The sequence below is a fragment of the Chenopodium album genome, chromosome 26 (assembly GCF_948465745.1).
Source record: "Chenopodium album chromosome 26, dcCheAlbu1.1, whole genome shotgun sequence".
NCBI classification, from domain to species: Eukaryota; Viridiplantae; Streptophyta; class Magnoliopsida; order Caryophyllales; family Amaranthaceae; genus Chenopodium; species Chenopodium album.
In genome coordinates this window covers 20,167,212-20,187,960 of record NC_137859.1, presented here as the reverse complement: position 1 = coordinate 20,187,960, position 20,749 = coordinate 20,167,212, and the positions used below count along the sequence as shown (strand labels likewise).

Here is a 20,749-nt window from a genome sequence, read left to right as displayed (position 1 = left end):
AGTTGAATGGTTCGAGGATGGATGGTTGTTAACACATAATGTGTTTGGGATTGATGACGATGACGTCGATCGATCACTTGTTTGTCGATTGGGATTCTTATGTGTTTAACTTGCCTTCTAGTCCATTTCATATTTTCTCTCCTATTTTCCTTTTCTATGTTCCATTACTTTGCTTTTATTTTTCTTTTATTTTCCCTTTCTTTTATTTCCTTTGATTTTTCTTTGTGGTATGGTTTTGAGGCCTTATTTTTCACATCTCTTTTGATTTGGACCTTGTACATTGGACTTTGTCTTTTGCATGATTTTCTTCCTAGGTTGTAAAGGTATGCACGGTTGGAGACTATGTTCGGTTGACTCTAGGATAGGTGTATGTTAGGGTAGTTGGTTTGAACTAGGGGGATCATGAAGCCGGATTCTACTTGTTTGTGGTACGTTGGTAGTTGTATCCTATGGTTGATTTGACACCATTAGTGAGTTTTTGCCACATCCTTGTGAGGTTACTTGCTTTTCTAGCCTTCAACATTCTTTGAATGAGCGGCGTGGATCCTTGACTATGCAAACCTAACCTAATAAAGCTTGATGTATGATTCTCAAACACGAGATCGAACTATCTAGGAAGGACAAAGGCACATTTTTCGGGGTGGTATTTTTCATTTTTGTTATATTTTGTTATTTTCTTTATTTTTGGGTTTACATTTGCCTTCTTGCAACCATTTGAGCCTTATTCCTTCTTTTCAAGCCACATCTTTAGATCTTTGGCCTTTTGTTTCATTTTCTTTCTTTTCTTGGTTTTTGTGAAGCAATTGTTCATTCTTGATAGAGTTTGTGGTGGAGAAGTTGAAATGTGTGGTTCTAATGGGAGCTAGATTGTGTTATATCTTCTTTGTGAATAATGGCAAATGAGTATGGGTAAGAGCCATCCAACTTATAAAAGGCATGGACTAATAATAAGTGCACAAGTTGAAAAAGCCGTCCAAAGTTACAAGAGGCGAGGACAAAGCATTATCATAATTAAAAAAAAGTGAAAAATGAAATATTCAAAAATATTTTGATGTGAGTTTTCTCCCTTGCTGAGCATTGAAGACAATGCTCCATTTAAGCTTGGGGGGAAGCGTTCTCACGCTTTTTGTGTATATGTTTGTGGTTTATAGCTTTGAATAAGCTTGGGGGTGTGAGTATTTTTGTTTGGATTGGTGATGACTTGATTGTGATTCTAAGAATTGGCCATTCTTTGCTTCATTTTTAGGAAAACCACCAAATTTCAAATTTTTAGCCTACCTTCACCCTTATTGCCTTACGTTACAACCTTGGGGAAAGACCTTTCGACCTAGATAGTTGAGTCACTATTCGGGGGAGGGCATCATGGGTCATTGCCTAAGGAAAGGGGATGCATAGTCAAGATGTCGAGTTGCCTAAAAACATTTCTTTTTTCGGTTCCTTCGGGGAATCATTGGGACACTCACTAAAGGGAGATTTGAGACTAGTGGGAAGAACGCGGTAAGATTGATTGGGATGAAAGTGAATTGTGATAACTAGTTCCTATGCCTAGCATACCCTATGTTTCAATCAACCTTGGATATCTTGAAACGTGCATACCTTAACTACTTGAGAAAGATTGTCATTCATTTGCATTATAGTCTTTATGTTGGTTCATTTCGCAAAGGTTTGTTTTTATTTTATTTTCTTTCTTTTCTTTTTATGGTTTGCCTCATTGATGTTTGGTGGAGAGTTATGGGTCAAACTCTTAGGATACCCTTACGAGACCTCACTCGTCCTCATAGGCGACTTTGGGGTTTAGAAGGGGTTGTTGTAGCTAAAAACAACCGTGACTCCTACGACAATGAGTTTTAGTGTATATTCTTATCTTGAGTTTCTCTTTTTCGTTTTCAATAAAATTTTCATCCTCTCTCTTTCTTGCTTTGTTTTGCTCGAGGACGAGCAAAAGTTTAGCTTGGGGGAATTTGATGAGTGACATTTATGGCACTCATTTGGTTCCTTTTTGGATGATTTCTATTTCATTTTATCTCTCTTTTCTTTAGTTTTCCCTAGTTTTATTCTTGTTTTCTTCATTTTATGCTTTTTGTAGTTAGTTTCTCTATTTCATGTTTTTTCTTGTTTACTTGCTTTTTATCCTTTGATTGTAGGTTGTGATTGATTGTCCAAGGATTCCCGGGCTTCCTTTCCATAGTTTTTCATTGATTTTCATGCCTAAAGCTTGTGCAAGAAGATTCAAGTCAATGTGAGGTTCAAGGAGCATGCTTCAAGGCCTTGTTTATGCCTTCCTCATGGCTTCTATTCTTCAAGAAATTCAAGGAAGTTCCTGCCTACCTTGTCCTCCATCATCATCATCTAGGATGTGTGCACCTCGTGAGCTAGGGCAAAGAAGAAAGGAGGAAGCAGCAGCGTTGTGCGGGCGCACTAGAGGAGTGTGCGGCCGCACATCGGGTGCGTGCGGGCGCACCTGCCTGGGTGTGCTCCCGTGCGCACCATTCTCTCTCCTTCGAGCGCCCGCACCGACGTGGGTTTATTTTTGGACGTCTTTCCCAACTTCCTCTGGGGATTGTTAGTTATTTCTTTCTATTTATAGAGAGAAGAAGAGATCTTCATTAGTAAGATTTAGATTAGATTAGATTTTAGGGAGAGAAAACATTAGTTCTTAGCATTTTTAGAGAGAGAAAGTGTGGGTTTGATGATTGATGATCGAAGATTGCTTCATTTGATTTGATTTCTATCAAGTTTGTAAGAATTCTTTACTCTTTAATGCAATTCAATGTTTGATTTCATTAGTATTGTTGTTTGATTTGGTTAATTGATAGTTTGATTGATTTGATTGAATTTGTTGGTTTCAATTTGATTTCAATTGATGAATTTGGGAATGATGACTAGTTTAGCTTTGATTTTGTTGTTCTTTATGGATTGTGAGTAGTTTATTTGCTAGGGTAGTGGTGAAGCATGTATTGATGATGAATTGAGATTAATTTGGGGGAAATTGATTGAGTTGTTAATGTGATTAAATTGGTTGATTGATTTTGTGCATGTGTGTGCTTGATTAGGCTTGATCACGACCCTTGTTATTCACACTAGATTGCATTGTGAGTTCACATTGATACGGACCATTGATTTGTGGCTTACATTTACTCGATTGAGATATCTTGTGAAGTTTCCTAGCTAGTGTTTGATGTAGTTGACGCTAATTAGACCTCTAGGAGAATAGCTTGATGTACTCTCTTGGTTGCAAGATCGGTTTTCCCTCATATTGCTTGACTTGATTGGTTAATTCCCCAAGTTGATTGAACTTCATCGTTGATGCGTGTGGATCCATTCCCCTAGTGCCTTAGCATTCATTTAGTACAAGCCTTTTGCATCGCCTAGTTTAGCCTTAGTTTCTACCATAAACCCCTACTAGACTTCGGAATAGCTTAACTTAGGCATCGTGCATTCGACTTCCATTCCTTTGGGTTCGACCTTGACTTACCACTACGCTAAATAGGGGTTTGTTAAGTTACAAATTTTGTTTGATAGGGTGGGGTGGTAGCCCAACGACCTACCGTTCTCCTTCCCATCAAAATGGCGCCGTTGCCAGGGAAATTCAAGCTTGGGGGAGGGTATTTTATCATGTTTGGTAGAATGTTGATTCTTATATGCTATGCACCTTTGTATATGCTTTTCCATGTTTCTTATATTTTGAAAAAACTCCAAAAAGATTTTTGTTTCTATTAAGGAAAATTTGCAATGTATTTTGTTTTGTTCTTGCTTTGGACATAATAACATTTGGACTTGTATAATTGAATGCTTTTCTTCCTAAATGGTAATGGTGTGCACGGTTTAAGAGTACGCTTGGTTGATTCTAGGATAAAGCATGCTAAGGTAGTTGTTTAGAACTAGTGGGAACATGAAGCCGGATTCTACTTGATTGTGGCATGTTTGGTAGTTGCTTCCTATTGTCGATTTGACGCCAATAGTGAGTTTTTGCTACATCCGTGTGAGTTCTTTGTTTTTAAAGCCTTCTACCTTACTTGTATGAGCGGCATGGATCCTTGACTTCTTGCAAACCTAATCTTGAAACTTGACTCATAGATCTTGAATCCGAGACCGAACCATTTAGGGAGGAAAAAGGATAGGATAGTTTTATTCATTTTTTGTTTTTTTTTGGGTTTACATTTGCCTTCTTGAAACCATTTGAGCCTTATACTTTCTTTTCAAGCCACATCTTTAGATCTTTGGCCTTTTGTTTCATTTTCTTTCTTTTCTTGGTTTTTGTGAAGCAATTGATCATATTTGATGAAGTTTGTGGTGGAGAAGTTGAAATGGTTGGTTTTTATGATAGCAAGATTGTGTTATTTCTTCCTTGTGAATAATGGCAAATGAGTATGAGTAAAAGCCGTCCTATATTGTAAAAGGCATGGACAAATAAGTGCAAAATCGAAAAAGCCGTCCAATGTTAAAAGAGGCAAGGACAAAGCATTATAAAAAAAAAGAAAAAAATGAAAAATTCAAAAATATTTTAATGTGAGTTTTCTCCCTTTTTGAGCATTTATATCATATTACCAAAAAGTTTTAATTTATATCATAGGGCAGGCGCACAGCTTGTGTGTGCGGGCGCACAGCTTGCGTGTGCGGCCGCACACCATGCCTGTGCGGCCGCACATTGGCTGGACGGGTATATCTTCCTTCTTCCTCCTTTTTCCCCTCATTTCATCACCTCCTTCATCTTCCTCACGCACTTCCTCTCTCCAAACCCTCTTGTGCGCACCTCTAACTCCTTCATTCATCATCAAAAAAATCACTCAAATCCTCACCAAAATCACTCCATTTTTAATTAAAATCACTCACAAAGCTTTCTACACTTCAAATTCCTCACAAATTGACCCAAATTTCACTCACTCTCTCTCCTACTCTTGGTGACCGAATTTGGGGCTTTCTTTGTGGATTCAAATTGCTTGCTCAAAATTGGTTAATCTTGCTTCTTTTATGGTATAATCAATAATCCTTGCTTTAATTTTGCCATTTATATCATAAATTTGCATGGATTAAAAATTTGTATGAGCATGAATAGTGTAGTATTGATTTTGTGATTTTTGATGCTTGATCTTGATTTTGGATGTGATTTGGTGATGTTTGTTGATTGATTTTGCATAACATTGTGTTGTTTGTTGATTTTGTAGTGATTCTCATCATTTTAGGTTGAAATCTTGTGAGTTGAATTTTTGGAGTATTGGTAGTATATGGTGATTTTGGTATTGGTCTTGTGGTTGTTCTTGGATTGTTGAAAAGGAGTTTTTCTTGGATTATTGGTGTTGTTGATTGGTTTGGAATTGGTTTGATTGAAAAGAAGTGTGAATTTGGAGTTTGGTGATTTTGGTAGTAAGTGGTGAATTTGGGTGTGGTATTCTTGGTTTATTGGTTTTGCTACTTGTTGGTTGTTGGTGATCTTCTTAGCCTCTCAAAATGTCTAAATACCTCAAGAAACTCACCAAGAAGCGGAAAACCGATGTTAGCATCGATGAACCTCCTCGCCCAAGTACCTCCTCTAGGCCTAGTACATCTTCTAGGCCTAGTACTTCCAACCCTTCCTCCACTCAAACACGACCCCCAACCTCTCTTCCCAAAAAGAAAAACTTCACCGACAAACAAAAGACCTTCTACCAAAACTTGAAAGATGAAAGAATCCTAAAAAAAACCCGCCACTACTTCCAACCCGATATGCTGAAGTTGGGTATTGATAATGATGTGCGGTCGTTGCTTCTAAACCTCAGATTGGGTTCTTTCATCACCGATGCCTACCGCACCTACAAGGAGCCTACTTTGGAGTCCTTGGCTACCTTAGAGCTTGTACCCGTAGGAGGGGTATATAGGGTGCGTTTCCAATTGTTCAACCACATCTTCGACCAATCATTGGAAGAGTTCAACGCCGCTCTAGATTTTGATCCCCATGGGGATATTGTCAACGTTGAACACTACATTTTCCCGGAGTATGATCAACACTCATGGTGGGAAGACATCTCAAGTGGTAATGAGTTTATCACCAACAGGGCTAAGATCTCAGAGGTGTACCAACCTTGCCTTAGGGTTGTACACCGTCTGTTGGGCTATGTTTTGTTCCCCAAACAAGAAATGGGGAAGTTGAGTAAATTGGAGCTCAAGGTCCTTTGGTTGTCTACCCGCCCGGAGTATGTGGGCCGGTTGAACTTGGGCTATATCTTTGCCCAATATTGCTTGGAACTTCGCAAGAGGAGGACGGGAGAGATCCCATGTGGGGGTATGGTAACTAGGCTATTGACTCGCCTTCGCCTCAATGATTATCTCCCATTTTGTAAGGAGATCGGGGATGCAGCTTCTATCTACCTCGATATGCAACAATTGGGTCAAATCCAATTTATCTCCAAGGGCTTTAGCGAAGGGAGATATGAGTGGCTTAGGGGCAACGAGCATTGGTGCTACTTGCCTAACCCTAGCTTGACTTCTTTGGCTAGGATTGCCAACAATGTGTGGCATGTTCCCAAGTCCTTCCGGCATCCCAACTTTGACTCCGAGGAGGATGAGGAAGAAGATGATGAAGAAGAACAACAACAACATCAACATCAACAACAACAACATTATTCTCCACAACAACAAGCTCCTAAAGAGCAAGAGCAAGAGCAAGGGCAACATGCTTTCGCCAATGCGGATTTGAGGGCTCTTAGTGAGCAAATGAGTGGATTGAAAATCCAAGTGGATGGCATGTACGATCAAGACTTTGGGGCCATCTATGAGCAACTAAGAGGTCTTCAAGAGATGCAGCAAGGTATGTTTACACAACAACAACAAATTTATGAGGCGGAGGTTAACCGTGGGAACATTACTCCCCCGGTTAACTATCCGTACTTCCCTCCCCAAAAAGGTCCTCTACCTTCGTTTGGGCATCCTTATTGGTCGGGGCCTTCTAACCCCGACACCGAGCGTCACTATTACCCGGACGAGCACGGTAACTATGATTACAAGGCTCCGGGTGGTAGTGACTATAGGGGTGATCCTAATTACCCCCATGTCCATCCCAACCACCCCTTTGAACTCACTTTGCCCGATAACTTCACCCCTCTTGCTCCTTGGCAACAAGATCTTTTCAAGGGGCATTATGGGTGGCCCGAGGGGTACACCGGAGGATGGGAGCCCTACCCTTATCCCTTCGATGACCCCGAGCGCAATAGAGACCCCGATGGGGCCGGGCCAAGTGGGAGTGGTGGTGGTGATGGTAGTAGTTATTAGTTCCCTTTAGCTTCTGATGCTTTTTACCTCCATCCCTTATATTTTTGATGCTTGTTTTTTTTTATTGGGATGTTGAGATGTATTTTTATCTAGCTTGGGGGAACTAATAACTTGCTCGGTGACCATTTTGTTGTTGTGTACATATCTTAGTTGCTTGCATGTTTATTTTCATTCCTCTTGTTGTTTTCCTCATTTTCTTGATCTCTAGGCTACTTTCCTTGTAGCTAGCTTGTTTGCCCGATTTGCTTGGATGTTTGTTGTTTGTGGCGATGTTTTGCTTGGCATGTTGTTGTTGATGATCCCTTATATCCAAATCCCTTAATCCAAAACCCTTTAATCCAAATCCCTTAAATCCAAATCTTGTAGTTTAGAGTAGTTCTTTAGTTAGTTTAGACTTTATTGTTTACTTAGTTTTTTTTTTTCTTTATTCTTTCTTTTCTTTGGTTAGTTTAGCTTTTCTTTCCTTTAGTTGTATATACTTCTTGCTTATTTTAGTTTCCTTTTATTTGTTGTTTTCTTTTATTTGTTTTGAAGTTACTAACCATTTTCTTTGTAAGTAGAAATCCCCGGCAACGGCGCCATTTTGACGTGGGGAAAACTAGGTCGTTGTGCTAATTCTCCCTAAGCCAAACAAAATTTATAAACACTCAACAAACCTAAATACAGGTATAGAGGTAAGTCAAGGGTCGAACCCAAAGGAACGGTAATGTCTAAATGCTTTCAATTATGTGCCTAAGCTAGGTCGAAGACAAGGGGTAAAAGATGACTCTAACAACTACTAAAACGAGGAAACCAAACAAATAAAGAGCTAGGGATTAGGATCCGCAAATAATAGGAATGAACATAGCAAATTGGAATGGAAAGTCGACTAAGTCAAGCAATGTGAGGGAAAATCAATCATGCAACCAAAAGAGCATGTCAAGCTATTCTCCTAGAGGTCTAACTAGCGTCAACTACGATAAACTCTAGCTAGGAATCATCACAAGACACCTCAATCGTGTAAATGCAGGCCACAAATCAATGGTCCGTATCAATGTGAACTTACAATGCAATCTAGTGCAATAATCAAAGTTAGCTACACTCTAATTAATCACACACATGCACATGATCAATCAACCAAGTTTAATCACATCATCAACTCCATCAATTATCCCCAATTTACATCAATTCATTACATCATAAGCTTCACCAAATCCCTAACCAAACAACTACTCAAACATGATCATCAAAACTACCAATACAAACATCAATATCCAAAATCAATCATCAAATCATAAAATTCCAATCAAATCAATCAATCAAAACAATGAATATTAAACAAAGCAATAAATGAGATAGAGTTAGAAATGCTCTTTGATAATAGAGTAGATCTCCAATACAATTGTCACATTTGGATCTTCAATCTCTCAATCACCATTGAAATTCCTCACTTTCTCTCTCTAAAATCTACTCTTAAAATGAACCCTAAACTAGAGAGAGAAGATCTCAACTAAGCTAGGAAAATGATCTAATTCTAAACTCACTCTCTCTCTACCCAAAAATGGGTATTTATAAATACAAAGAGTAAAAGAAAATAAAAGAGAAAAGAAAATAAAAGAAAAGGAAAAGAAAAATAAAATAAAATAAAATAAAATAAAATAATAAAAGAAAATAGAAAGGGAAAAGAAAACTAAAATGAAAAAGAATAATAAAATAAAAAGAAAATGAAAAAGAAATCGGAGAGCACCAAACTTGCTGCTCCTCCAAATGGGGAATAATCCCCTGCTTCTCCTCTCACAAAATCAGCTATTGATCATCAACAATCAACGGTCAACGCTTCTCATCATCATCAATCAACGGCTCAAACAATACCCAGCTGGGTGCGGCCGCATTCGTTGAATGTGCGCCCGCACCTGCTGAGGTATGAGTGAAATCGGAGCTGCGGTGGTTGCGGAAGTGAGGTGCGATTGCTGCCATAGATTGCTGTAGCTTGCTGCGTGAAGATGGAGGGGGAACAGGGACAGCAAGGGCTGCTTTGTGTGGCTGATATTGGTGGCGAAAATGGAGGTCCGCGGGTGGCGAAGGTGGCGCAATTGGTGGCTTGAGGTTGCGGGAATGTGACTTGATGTTGCTGCAATTGTTGTTGTTGCGTGAGGTGGTTTGCGGGAATTGGTGGCTGCCGTTGAGGAGGTAAAAGGGACAGCAGCTGTGGTTGATTTGTGTGGCTGCGATTGGAGGTCATAAGGGAGGTTGCGTGAGGGAGTTGTTGGGTGGTGGCTGCGTGTGTGTTGTGTGTTGCGTGGGGTGATGGAGTTGCTTTGAAGTGAGGGGCAGGGGAAGCTATGTGAGGAGTTGAACAGGGGAGAGTTGATGTAGCTTCTGGTTGCTTTAATCACCATCACCATCATCACCATGATGGTGATGAAGGTTCAACTATGCAGTAGCTTTTCAAATTGGACTTGGGACAAACACCTACAAAGCACACATAAAACCGAGAAATAAAATAAAGTAAAATAAAACTAAAACCGACAAATAAAAGTAAAAGAAATAAAATGAAAATAAAAATAATAAAAGAAAGGAAATATAATAAAATGAAAATAAAATAAAGTAAAGGAAAATGAAATGAAAATAAAATCAAATAAACTAAAATAAAATAAAACTAAACCTATAAAATCTAAAGTAAAGAGAAAACAACTAAAATAACGAAAATAAAAGAAATAAAAGAGAAAATACTATAAAACCATAGAAAGGTAGAAAAGAGAGAGAAAGCATAAAACCGAGCATTTATTGAGCAAGAAAGCAATGAAAAGAGGACAAAAAGGACCTAAATGCTCATCAAATGTGTGCCATTTATGACACACATCAACAGGGTTGTGAAGTTACGAATAAACGAAGGCCTTGTGCATCCTCTAGCATTCCAACACAAAGCAAACGAGCCATTTTGTATGGTAGTCTCGTAGCTACGGCTTGAGGCCAGATACTCTCCTGTGTAACTAACAAGGTGGTATATCTTTCTGATAGGCAGAATTTGGTGGATCTTGGGCTTAATTGTGCAACCAGATATGTTGAGCCTCATGTGGGTATGTCCGTCAACGATCTTCAATACATGGAGCGTATCCGTGTACGACCCAACAAATATATTACGCCACATCATAGGGAAGGCATATATGGGTGCCTCGAATATGTTCAGAACGGGCTCCAAATCAATTGCTTAAGCCAATTCACAGGGTATCGTGCGTAACGAAGAAGAGGAATAGAAGGCTTGGAGCAGCCAAAATATCAATACAACAGCTCCTTCATTGTAGCAGCCCACTAAATCCTCTACTAGCGGTAAATGACTAAGAACAGGGCTACCGTCTCCGAGAAGCATGAATTGAGTTGGGGAGATCATTCCTTGGAGCAGCCGTGCCCTCAAATTTTGGATTGGGTGGAAAGAACCACTCACTAAGTGGTCAGTTGTCTTGAAATAATTCACAAGATTTAAGTTCACCTCGTTGTATTCCCGCTCCGATTTCTAAAAGTACATTGTGGGCAAATGTGGGTGGGGAACGACATGAACATATGAAACAGGAAGTTGATGAAAGCTTTCCATTGTTGTAAAGAAAGGTTGGAAGATGGAGAATTAATTACTTTAGATTATTGGGTATGGAGGGGATTCCTATGGAGGAGGGTACTCTTATTCTGCTAAGTTAAATTGGGAGGGAAAGGAAAAGGAAAATATGAACAAATTTTCAAAATTATTCAAAATTTTACCGTGGTAAACCTAGTACAGTAGCCTAACTAGGTGTAGGACTAGGCCACAGAGATGTCTTGTCAAAAGAAGCACTAACTAGAAGCTGATGGTATGTTTATGTACCATTTCCCAACTAAGTGGTTCAGTGGTACATTTAGTAAAGATTAATGTACCATTTAGTGTACCTTAAACCAAATTTATTTCAATGTTCAAAGAAATATGAAATTTGCACCACTAATAATTTGAATGGTACATTGAAAAAGCCAAATTCATGGTTTTGTTCCAGATGGTACAAATAATGTAACTGAATATAGATGAAAAACCAACCAAAAAACAGAAGGCACAAGTAAACAAAGTGTTGATAATAATTACCATCATCACAGTTAATCACATGTAATATAATTACAGTGCACATTGAAGGCAAACTGTGATTGAGTACTAAAAACAAAAACCAAAACAACACAATAATATCTTCAAACATATCAAACCAGAGAAAGAGATACTAAGCCAATTACATAAGAAGAGTAAAGCATTGAAATGAGAAATTACTTTAAAAAAAAAAAACATAAATATTTGACTTTGATCAGTTAACCCGTCAGTCGAATTTTTCAATGGTTGAAGCCGAGTGTCCGTACGCACCGGAGTTTGTGTGGGAATCCCCTTGTGACCACCTATCACGGACATGGTACGGCGCATATGGAGCAACATCCTTGGGGCTTTCGGGACTCGTTTGCCTTACTTGCCTTCCCCTCCGCCTGGGCCTTTCAGGTGCCACGACCTGCACCGGCGGTTGGATTGCTCCCCCATCTTGCCCAGTAGGTCCACCAGCATCTGTGGTTCCTCGTCCAGTACCAGCTGCTTCTCCTCCTGCACCAGACACCCTCTTCATTGCCATTGTCTTCGCTCCCCTGGTGGGTCTTCCCCTTCCCCTACCCCTGCCCATACCCCTACCACCCAACCTTAGGGGACTTTTGTTCACGTTTGTGCTCTGTGCAGCGTTGGTCCCTGCCCTTTCTTTGTTGATGTTGTCGATGGCTGCTGAAACATCATTCAACTGAACCTTCAAGCTATTGCATATGAATTCATGGTGGTGTAACTGCTCTGTTAACATCTCCTCCTTCAATCTAAGGAACTGTAACTCTGAATATTTGGGTTGATCTATTTGTGATTGTTCCATTGGCTCCTTTCCTTTGTTCTGTTTCACCATTTTTAGAACAAATAAAGAGGTTAATAATTCTGCTTCTCAGAGAAAGAGATTTTTGGAGAGAAGTTAATGAAATGGAGAGGAATGGAAGTTAAATAAAGATTAGGAGGGAGAAGTTGAATAAATAAATAGTGGGAGGAGGAAGTTATTCAGTTATAACTTATAAGATCATGGGGTGACGATTAAACGCAACCCTTCACTTCCAAATGTTTTCGCGCCAATCTATGTCACAATTAGGAACCTACCATTCAATGTCCCCAATTCCAAGATGCCACATACATTCGTGAATAATGAACCATTTCTCATTTAATTGAATTATACAGATGGAAATGGTGTTATACTTTATGGGATTAATTAAAAGGACAACTGAGGTTACGACCGTAATCAATGGTACATTTGACAATATCTAATATACCACTTGCAGTTATGTATGATTTATTTGATTCAGGAAAATACCAATAACATATTCATTACTTAACTTAAAACAGAGTAACATAACTTGGTACAATAATTGGATAAACAATAACAGTAGATAGAGTACTTCATTCTTACATAACTTGGTACATCATGAACCCATAAGTGTTACCATACTACCTAAATTACTTGATTTACGATTTGAAATACAATAAAACTGCAATTATTAAAATTGTAAGACCGATCTTAACGATGTTTATGTTTTGGTGCTCCAACACCTCCACCCTACGAACTACGCCCCCGATGTTGTTCGGTGGTCCGTCCTTGACAAGGTCGGAATCAAGGGCCCATTCCCAGTAGCCACAGGGTCGACATTTATAATACGGCCTTTTCGGGTTCAATTCGGACATCGAAATGCGGAATTCGACGAGGGTAGCATCATCCCCGGCGCAGTTGCAGATTTTTGCAGAGATCCATGAGATGTCAGCAGATGCACAGGGTCGACGAATTATACGACTCCCCGAAGAGGCTGATGACATTGTTGACATAGCTTCTGGAGTACCACTTCGCAAGCTTCTAAGGGTGAAGTATCAATTGAATTGGAATCCCTAAGGAAGAAGTATATATATAGGGGTAAATGATCAATACCACAAAGAGCGAGAAAGTTATTCTTCTTTGGCGCCTAATTTTTACTGGAACCCTACATTTACCGAGCTCAATTTTGACTGTTTTTATTCAGTACGACACATGTAGTAGGACATTTATCCCTTTCATATGTACCATTACGTGTACATTTCCATAATATGGTATATTGAGTTAGAACGTTTATACCATAAACACCTTATCGTACTAAATGGTACAATAGTAAACGTCAAATGTACCACTAATTAAGTGGTTATGGTTAGTGTCATGGAGATTAAGGTGAATACATCCGTTAAATGCGTGTGAACAGGTTATTTCAGAAATCGTGATACTTTTTCCAAAAAAAAAATTAAATAACATGAGTCATACAAAAGGTCAAGGTACTGAAAAAGATATTGTACCGTTCAATGCATGGGAATCCCCTTAAGCTATGCAATGTATTGTTCACCACTTTTTTTTTAGTAGTACAAAACAGGCAAGTCAGATATACAATTTCGCTTCCAATAGTACATTTGTGTAAGTAGTTGTACATTTATTCGGAATATCGGATTACCAATGACTTTGGAAATCATGGTCAAACTATGTGTGAACAGTGTATTCCAAAAAATTATGATGCACCTTTAGAACTTCCACTGGGGATCAGAACAGCATTCAGTAGTACAAAGTTTGACCCAATTAATTTACATTACACTTTGACCCACCCTCACCCTACTATAAATACACATCAAGAGGGATTCAACATTCACAATCTCAGAAAGTATCAACAAAGAGAAATCACACAAAAGAAAAACAAGTATCCTCTCATCCCTTCCTTTAAAAAAAAAAATAATAAATAATCAAAACATGTCGAGCTCAAGTGACTCTTCTGTGTACAGCGACTCCGAGCTCGAGGAGTGCTCGGAGAAACCATACATTGCGCTTGTCCACGGCACCACGAAGCTGCGTCAAACCTTGGCGGAGTTCAGGTGCCCTTTCTGTTTGGGGAAGAAGATCAGGTACTACACGTACGTGTCTCTTCTCCAACATCCACACGGCATTGCTTACGGCTCCGATAAGCGGCCGGTGAAGGTGAGGGCAGCACACTTGGCCCTGGAGAAGTTTTTGCAGGTCAACGAGAGCACCTTCAACCCCCTCCCCCCTCCGGGTAGTGCATGGGTTGGTGTTGTTGGATGTCATCCTTGCTGCTGTAGTCGTTGGAGCCTTTTTTATTTTTAGCATTATTATTTTTTTTTTTTTGTTTTTTTTTTCGTGGAATGTAATGGTCCCCGGGTTGAAATAATAAAAATTGCTATTTTGAAAGTATTGTTATTGCAGTTCCTATTATTTTTATACATTCAATCTTCTAAACTTCTCCACCATGCTATATTTACCTAAACAACACAGATGGAGAAGAAATATGGTGAAAGTTCTCTGTAATAAGTACCCTAGGCCCACACAAAGATGTAACACTTAATCTTAATCAGTACCATAACAACGTAGTGGTACCCTAATTTGTTAGTAATTTCCTATACTGGTATAATATTGAATCAAGTGGTATCCTAGACGTTTTTCCCTCTTAATGGTACCCTATCTAAATTAGTCAAAGAATATCGTATGAAGAAGTACACCGCTACAGTGAAGAGGAGGTTAGCCAATTATTTTGGGGTAGGGGTTCCTGTTAGAAAGATCCATGGTTGCTTAGCTGTGGATAAAGGGGGTGTTGAAAACATGTCAAGTGTTAAGGACCACCAACTTGAGGTGTACCAGGAGAGGAGGCTTAAAATGCAAGGTGGAGATGTTGCCGCCATGATGAGGTGATAAGTGACATTTATGTCACTCCTAGGGAGTAGTATTAGAGTTATTTTCGTGTTTATTTTCCCTTATTTTTCCTTTTATTCTCTTGTTTTCTCTTTAATAAAGTCTCTAGTTTATTTTGGTAATTTTGGTGTGTTTTAGTTTATTTTCTTTATTTTATTAGTTTTAGTCTATTTTCCTATTTTATTTTATTTTATTTTATTTATTTTATTTTATTTGTCTTGGTTTTATTTTATTTCGTCCATTTTCTATTTTCATTTTATTTATTTCTATTTTATTTATTTTATTCTTTGTCCCGATTCTCCCTTATGTTTATTTGGTTGTGTAGGATCGTGCTCGGAGGTCGGAGGTTCGGGTTCAAGGTCCGAGTCCAAGGTTCGAGGCACAAGCTCACAAGCAAGCAGCTGCCCCTAACCAATACCCCTGCTGCCAGCTAAACCTTCACCACACCATCACCTTATCCTACACCACACACACACCAACTCTCCTTCTTCCCCTGCTTCCAGCTTCTCACTCACAAGTCACACCATCACCAACATCAACAAAAACAACACCAATCCCGCCAGCACTAACCAACCACCACACCTTTTATTTCCCCTGCTCCCAGCCGCAGCTTCCACCTCCAATCATCACCGAAACCACCAGCACCTGCCACCACCAATTACCACCTTCGCACCAGCCTAAATCCGCCACCTACACCAGCCACAATCAGCAGCAACACCACACACACCAGCACCAACCATCGCCACAAAACCACCACGCAACTCCACCCCACAACCACCAATAACAACAACAACAGCAACGAGCGTCAACCAACACCACGCAACCCTCTGCTCAACACCTCAATTTAGCCCCAATTTTATTGGAGCTTCGCGGCCGCGCAGCCCTGTCAGAAGGCGCACAACTGGAGTCGAAATTCAGAGTTGAGGCAGTAAGTTTGCGCGACCTCTGCGCGGTGTCTTCGCGGGCGCGTAAATCGGGGTTCAATTTGAACCACATCACGAGCTTTGCACGTGATTATTAATGAAGATCAACAACCTTGATTGATGCTCAATGATATGCAATGATGTTGTGATTCGATGATGAATGGCTATGATCGAACGGTGATGGCTAGTGATGCACTTCAATGGAGAATTGAGCAGCCAAGTCGAAGAGAGAGAAAGAAAATAGTCTGATGGTTTTGGGGGATTTGTGGATTTTTATTTTCTTTTAATTTTATTTCATTTTTATTCCCTTTTTCTATTTTCCTTTTCTTATTTTTCTTTTCTTTTTTATTTCTTTTCTCTTTTATTTTCTTTTTACTTCCTTTTCTTTCTTTATTTATTTTCTTCTTTTATCTTTCTATTTTTCCTAGTTTTATGAAGTTAGTATAAATACCCATTTTGGGGGTAATTAGAGGGAGAACATTTTAGCTATTATTCTACTCTCTAATTAGTTTTAGGAGAGCTTCTCTCTCTAGGGTTAGCTTAGGATTAGGGTAGTTTAGAGAGAGAAAGTGAGGGTTTTCACCATTGTTGAACTTGGATTTTGAAGAAGAAATTGATCATCTTTTCTATAGATTTACATCTTCAATCAATGAGAATCTCTAACTCTCTCTCCTCTATTTTTATTGCTTTATTTTGATTATTATTTTTTGTTGTTGGTATTGCTTGTTGATCATGTTGATTCTTGATTATTTGTTGATTAATCTTGTTATTATCATGATTAGTGAGTAATTTCCCCATTGAGGGGATGGTTGTGGTGTAGTTGGATCTTGAGCATGTTCTAGGTTTAGAGTTGATTTATTTGTGATTAAAGTCTTTATGTGCTTGATATTCTTTAATCCTCTTGCAAGTGCACATTGTTGGTTGATTAAAGGTGAATCTTTGCTAACAAGGAACGGAAGTTGACTTAGTTAAGGTTCATTAGTATCGATTGTTATTTAATAGTACCTCCTAGTATATGGTTCTAGTGTGGAAACATAGAGGCTATGTTAGGAGAAGCCAATTGACCCCGGAAGGCGGCTAGATTGGATCCTTTATTTCGATATTTGAGCATGTTTAGTTCATAATTAATTCAACTTCTATGCTTTTGTTTATGTTCAAGTGAATGCTATACCTAAATCATTTCCCTTAATGTTTTATTTCTTGTTTTAGCATTTTTAGACTTTAGTTTATTTATCTCCTATTCCGGACTAACTTAATTGTCGATAACATTTGGTGGTGTTTAACCGTTCTCTGTGGTTCGACCCCTATGCTTGCCTTATACTCGTATTAGGTTTGTTTAGGTTGTATAAATTGTATTTGATCTAGGGATAGACAATTGACGACGCGTTTATTACCTTGTCATGAGGTATTTTGAATACATGCAACGGGACAACCAAAATTTTTATCATGCTAGTCGGTTAAATGAAGAGGGTCGATTGAAAGACGTTATGTGGGTTGATGCTCGTAGCCGTGTTGCTTACGAGGATTTTGGTGATGCGGTATGTTTTGATGCAACTTATTTGACTAACGAGTACGAGTTGCCATTTGCTAATTTTGTGGGGGTCAACCATCACGGCCAATCCATCCTCCTTGGATGTGCTCTTGTCTCTCATGAAACCACAGAGACTTATATATGGGTTTTTGAGCAATGGTTGCTGGCCATGAACAACAAAACTCCTCAGGCAATACTCACTGATCAAGCACCTGCAATGCGTAGAGCATTAGCTGAAGTTATGCCCGGTTGTAGGCATAGATGGTGCATTTGGCATATTATGAAGAAACTGCCAGAGAAACTTGGGAAGCTAGAGCTGTAAGTTGTTTAGCAATACGTGTTTGTCCATGTTTTAATGTCTATTAGTTTATTTATAAATTGCTTATTCCAACAAGTAACTTTGTTGTATGTATTGTCTCTTGTGAGAGCTCCTAGGTTCATAATTTGCTATAGTGTTGAGTTAGAGTTTAATCATTATTAAACTTTGTAGATTTGAAATTGTCATAATATTTAAACGAGAGGCTCATGAGGAGTAACCTGACAGTTGTTTTTGTTCACAGAAATGAACTAGAAAGTAGAAAGAAATGTTTTTATTTTGTTACAATTGAAATTTGACGGAGTAGACTATATTTCTAAGTACATATTTATTTTGTTACAATTGAAATTTGACGGAATTTATCTAAGTACATTTTTTTGGATTAGATTTATTTAATATGCCTTTGAAATTTAAAAATGGAAAAGAAATAAACATAGAGCATAGATACAACGACTTCAAAAATCCCTTGTTGTATTCCAATAATGTTATGGTTTTAGTAATATTTGTAATGTTTGAGCAGATACAACGACTTCAAAAATCTGTTGAAGGCCGTCATATACGAGAGCTTTACGGCGGAAGAGTTTGAAAGTAGTTGGTGTGCTTTAATGAAAGAGTATGACCTCGAGGGAAATGATTGGTTGGAGGGTTTGTACGATGAGAGACACATGAGGGTGCCAGCCTTCATGAAAGAGTATTTTTGGGCAGGTATGAAGACTACCCAACGGGTGGAAAGCATGAATAGTTTTTTTGATGGTTTTGTTACAAGGAAAACCAAACTATTTGAATTTCCACAACAATATTGCAAAGCTTTGGAGAAGCGTGTTGAAGATGAAACAACTTCAGATGACAAGGGGATGATGTATGTAAGGAGGCTAGTAAGTGGTTTTAGGGTTGAAAAGTTATTCCAAAAACTATATACCGATGCAAAATTTCAAGAAGTGCAACAGGAGTGTGCACGAATGTTGTACGTTGTTCATCACTTTCATCGACAATTAGATGAAACTAATTGGGAGTATGTGATGGAAGAAAGGGTTTGGATTGTTCCAGAAGGTAGTAGCGAGGAAAAACTGACAGAGATGAGAAGGATGTACTCTGTGAAATTTAATTGTGTCACAAAAGAAGTAAAATGTGACTGTTGCAAGTTTAAAACATTTGGCATTCTTTGCAAGCACTCCATTCGGGTACTTGATCAAAATTATGTGAATGATTTACCAAAGAAGTACATCCTTGATCGGTGGAGGAAAGACGTACCAAGGAAGCATGTCCGGGTCGTAGTGTCATATCATGACCCCACCAAAAGCATTGAGTGAAGAGGTTCAACTTGATGTTGTTTGAGTATGAGGCCGTGTTTGACGAAGCAGCTACGGCCGATGATGCAACTGTTGAAATTGTTATGAACAATTTAGCCAAATTAAAAAACGATGTCAAGGAAAGCATGGAGAAGTTTAGGAACAGACAATTAATTGATTGTTCGGAATTACCTCCACCTTCTGAAATTGGATCTAATAGTCAACAGAGACAACATGGTTGTACTCCTACATCAGCTTTCGTGATAGAGCATGAGGTTGCGGGATCAGATATCCCTTCGGTGATGGAGGTATGTTTTAAGTCCCACAAAACAACCACCGTGAAGGATCCAAAGATTTTGAAAAGGCCACGGGGTCGGCCTAAGGGCAGTAGGAACATGTCGTTGGCAGAGACAGGTTTCAAATTGCCTAAATGTAAACAGGGTGTTACCAAGAAAAATGTTCAACGTGGACAAGTTCCCAATGTGCTTCCCAAGAATCAAGTAAGTTTTTTTGTTAATTTTTTGTTTATTATGTTTATTTTAGCGGCTCTTATTTTAGTTTGTGTTATGTGTGTGTATTGGGGTTTATGGTTTTGTTGTCTTATATTTTGGGGTTTATGATTTTGTCGTCTTGTCTTATATCAGACCAAAAAAAGTAGGGGTAAGAGGTGTAACGGAGGCAAGGCTGCTACATCCATTAATGGCAGTAATGGAAAAAAGAAGCGCGCAACAAAGGATGGAGATACCGTCGTGAAAAGGAAACGATATAAACGTGTGGTTGATGTGTCGTCTCCAACCCATTCATTTGAGTTTTAATCTAGTGGCCACATGGGCTTTGGGTCCATTCTAATAATGGGCATAATGAATTTTCAACATTTTGGACTACTATGAACTACATTTGTTTAAACATGGGCTGTATTTGTGTTTCAATTTACAAGCATTTCTGTAAATATGGTCTTTTTTGAAGTTGGGCCAAGTCTTTAAATGGGTCCAACCTTTATAAGTTCTTATTTAAACTCATTTTACTCATTTTAAAAAATGACCCAAATGTAATGGCCCTAATAGCTTTCCAATTAGCCATATGACATAATTATAATGGGCCAACTTTTATAAGTTTTTATTAAAACACAATTTACAAAATGGCCCAAATGTAATGGCCCTAATAGGGCCCATTATATATGCCCCATTATCTTAAATATTTTGCATATGGGCCAATAATAGGGCATATATAATGGGGCATATATAACATATGGGCCAATTTTGAATATGGGCCAAATTTGATGGGGCAAATTGACATTTTTTAATTGTAAATATTTTGTGTTATTTTGTTAAAGCAAAAGTGATGCTAATGAAAGCAACATATGAAAACAGTTACAATTGTGTTATTTTCAATTCTATTTTAAGTAGTAAAGCAAGTTCATAATCTATATGACCAAAAGTTACCACAAAATACTGCACCACAACATATCAGATCAATACTCCTTACATCAAGAGTTTATATTACATGACCAAAAGTAAGATTAAGGAGATGAAAAGTGGTGCAACCCTACAGTTTGTAACAAGTCTAGTAGTAGTTAACATAGTTTTGAAAATCTAATAAAACAAAAGTCCAACAACACACAGATGATTAACATAAGGTTTTGAAACCCAAAATACTGCGAATGCTACCCGCATATG

The 20,749-nt window shown here is 38.5% G+C and overlaps 1 protein-coding gene across 1 annotated transcript; it reads left to right on the top strand.

Annotated features, from left to right (window-relative positions):
* The first annotated feature begins 17,424 nt into the window (after positions 1-17,424).
* Positions 17,425-19,094, top strand: LOC145616930 (protein FAR1-RELATED SEQUENCE 5-like). The gene is made up of 2 exons (XM_081671646.1): positions 17,425-17,786; positions 18,305-19,094. Exons 1-2 carry the CDS (start codon positions 17,425-17,427, stop codon positions 19,092-19,094), a joined length of 1,152 nt encoding a protein of 383 aa, XP_081527772.1.
* The last annotated feature ends 1,655 nt before the right edge of the window (positions 19,095-20,749 follow it).

What these genes read in the sequence shown, in the direction of transcription:
- LOC145616930 (XM_081671646.1), top strand. Translation starts at nt 17,425, where the DNA reads ATGTGGGTTGATGCTCGTAGCCGTGTTGCTTACGAGGATTTTGGTGAT. An exon ending in AAACTTGGGAAGCTAGAGCT is followed by an intron (nt 17,787 to 18,304) that starts GTAAGTTGTTTA and finishes ATGTTTGAGCAG; the next exon opens with ATACAACGACTTCAAAAATC.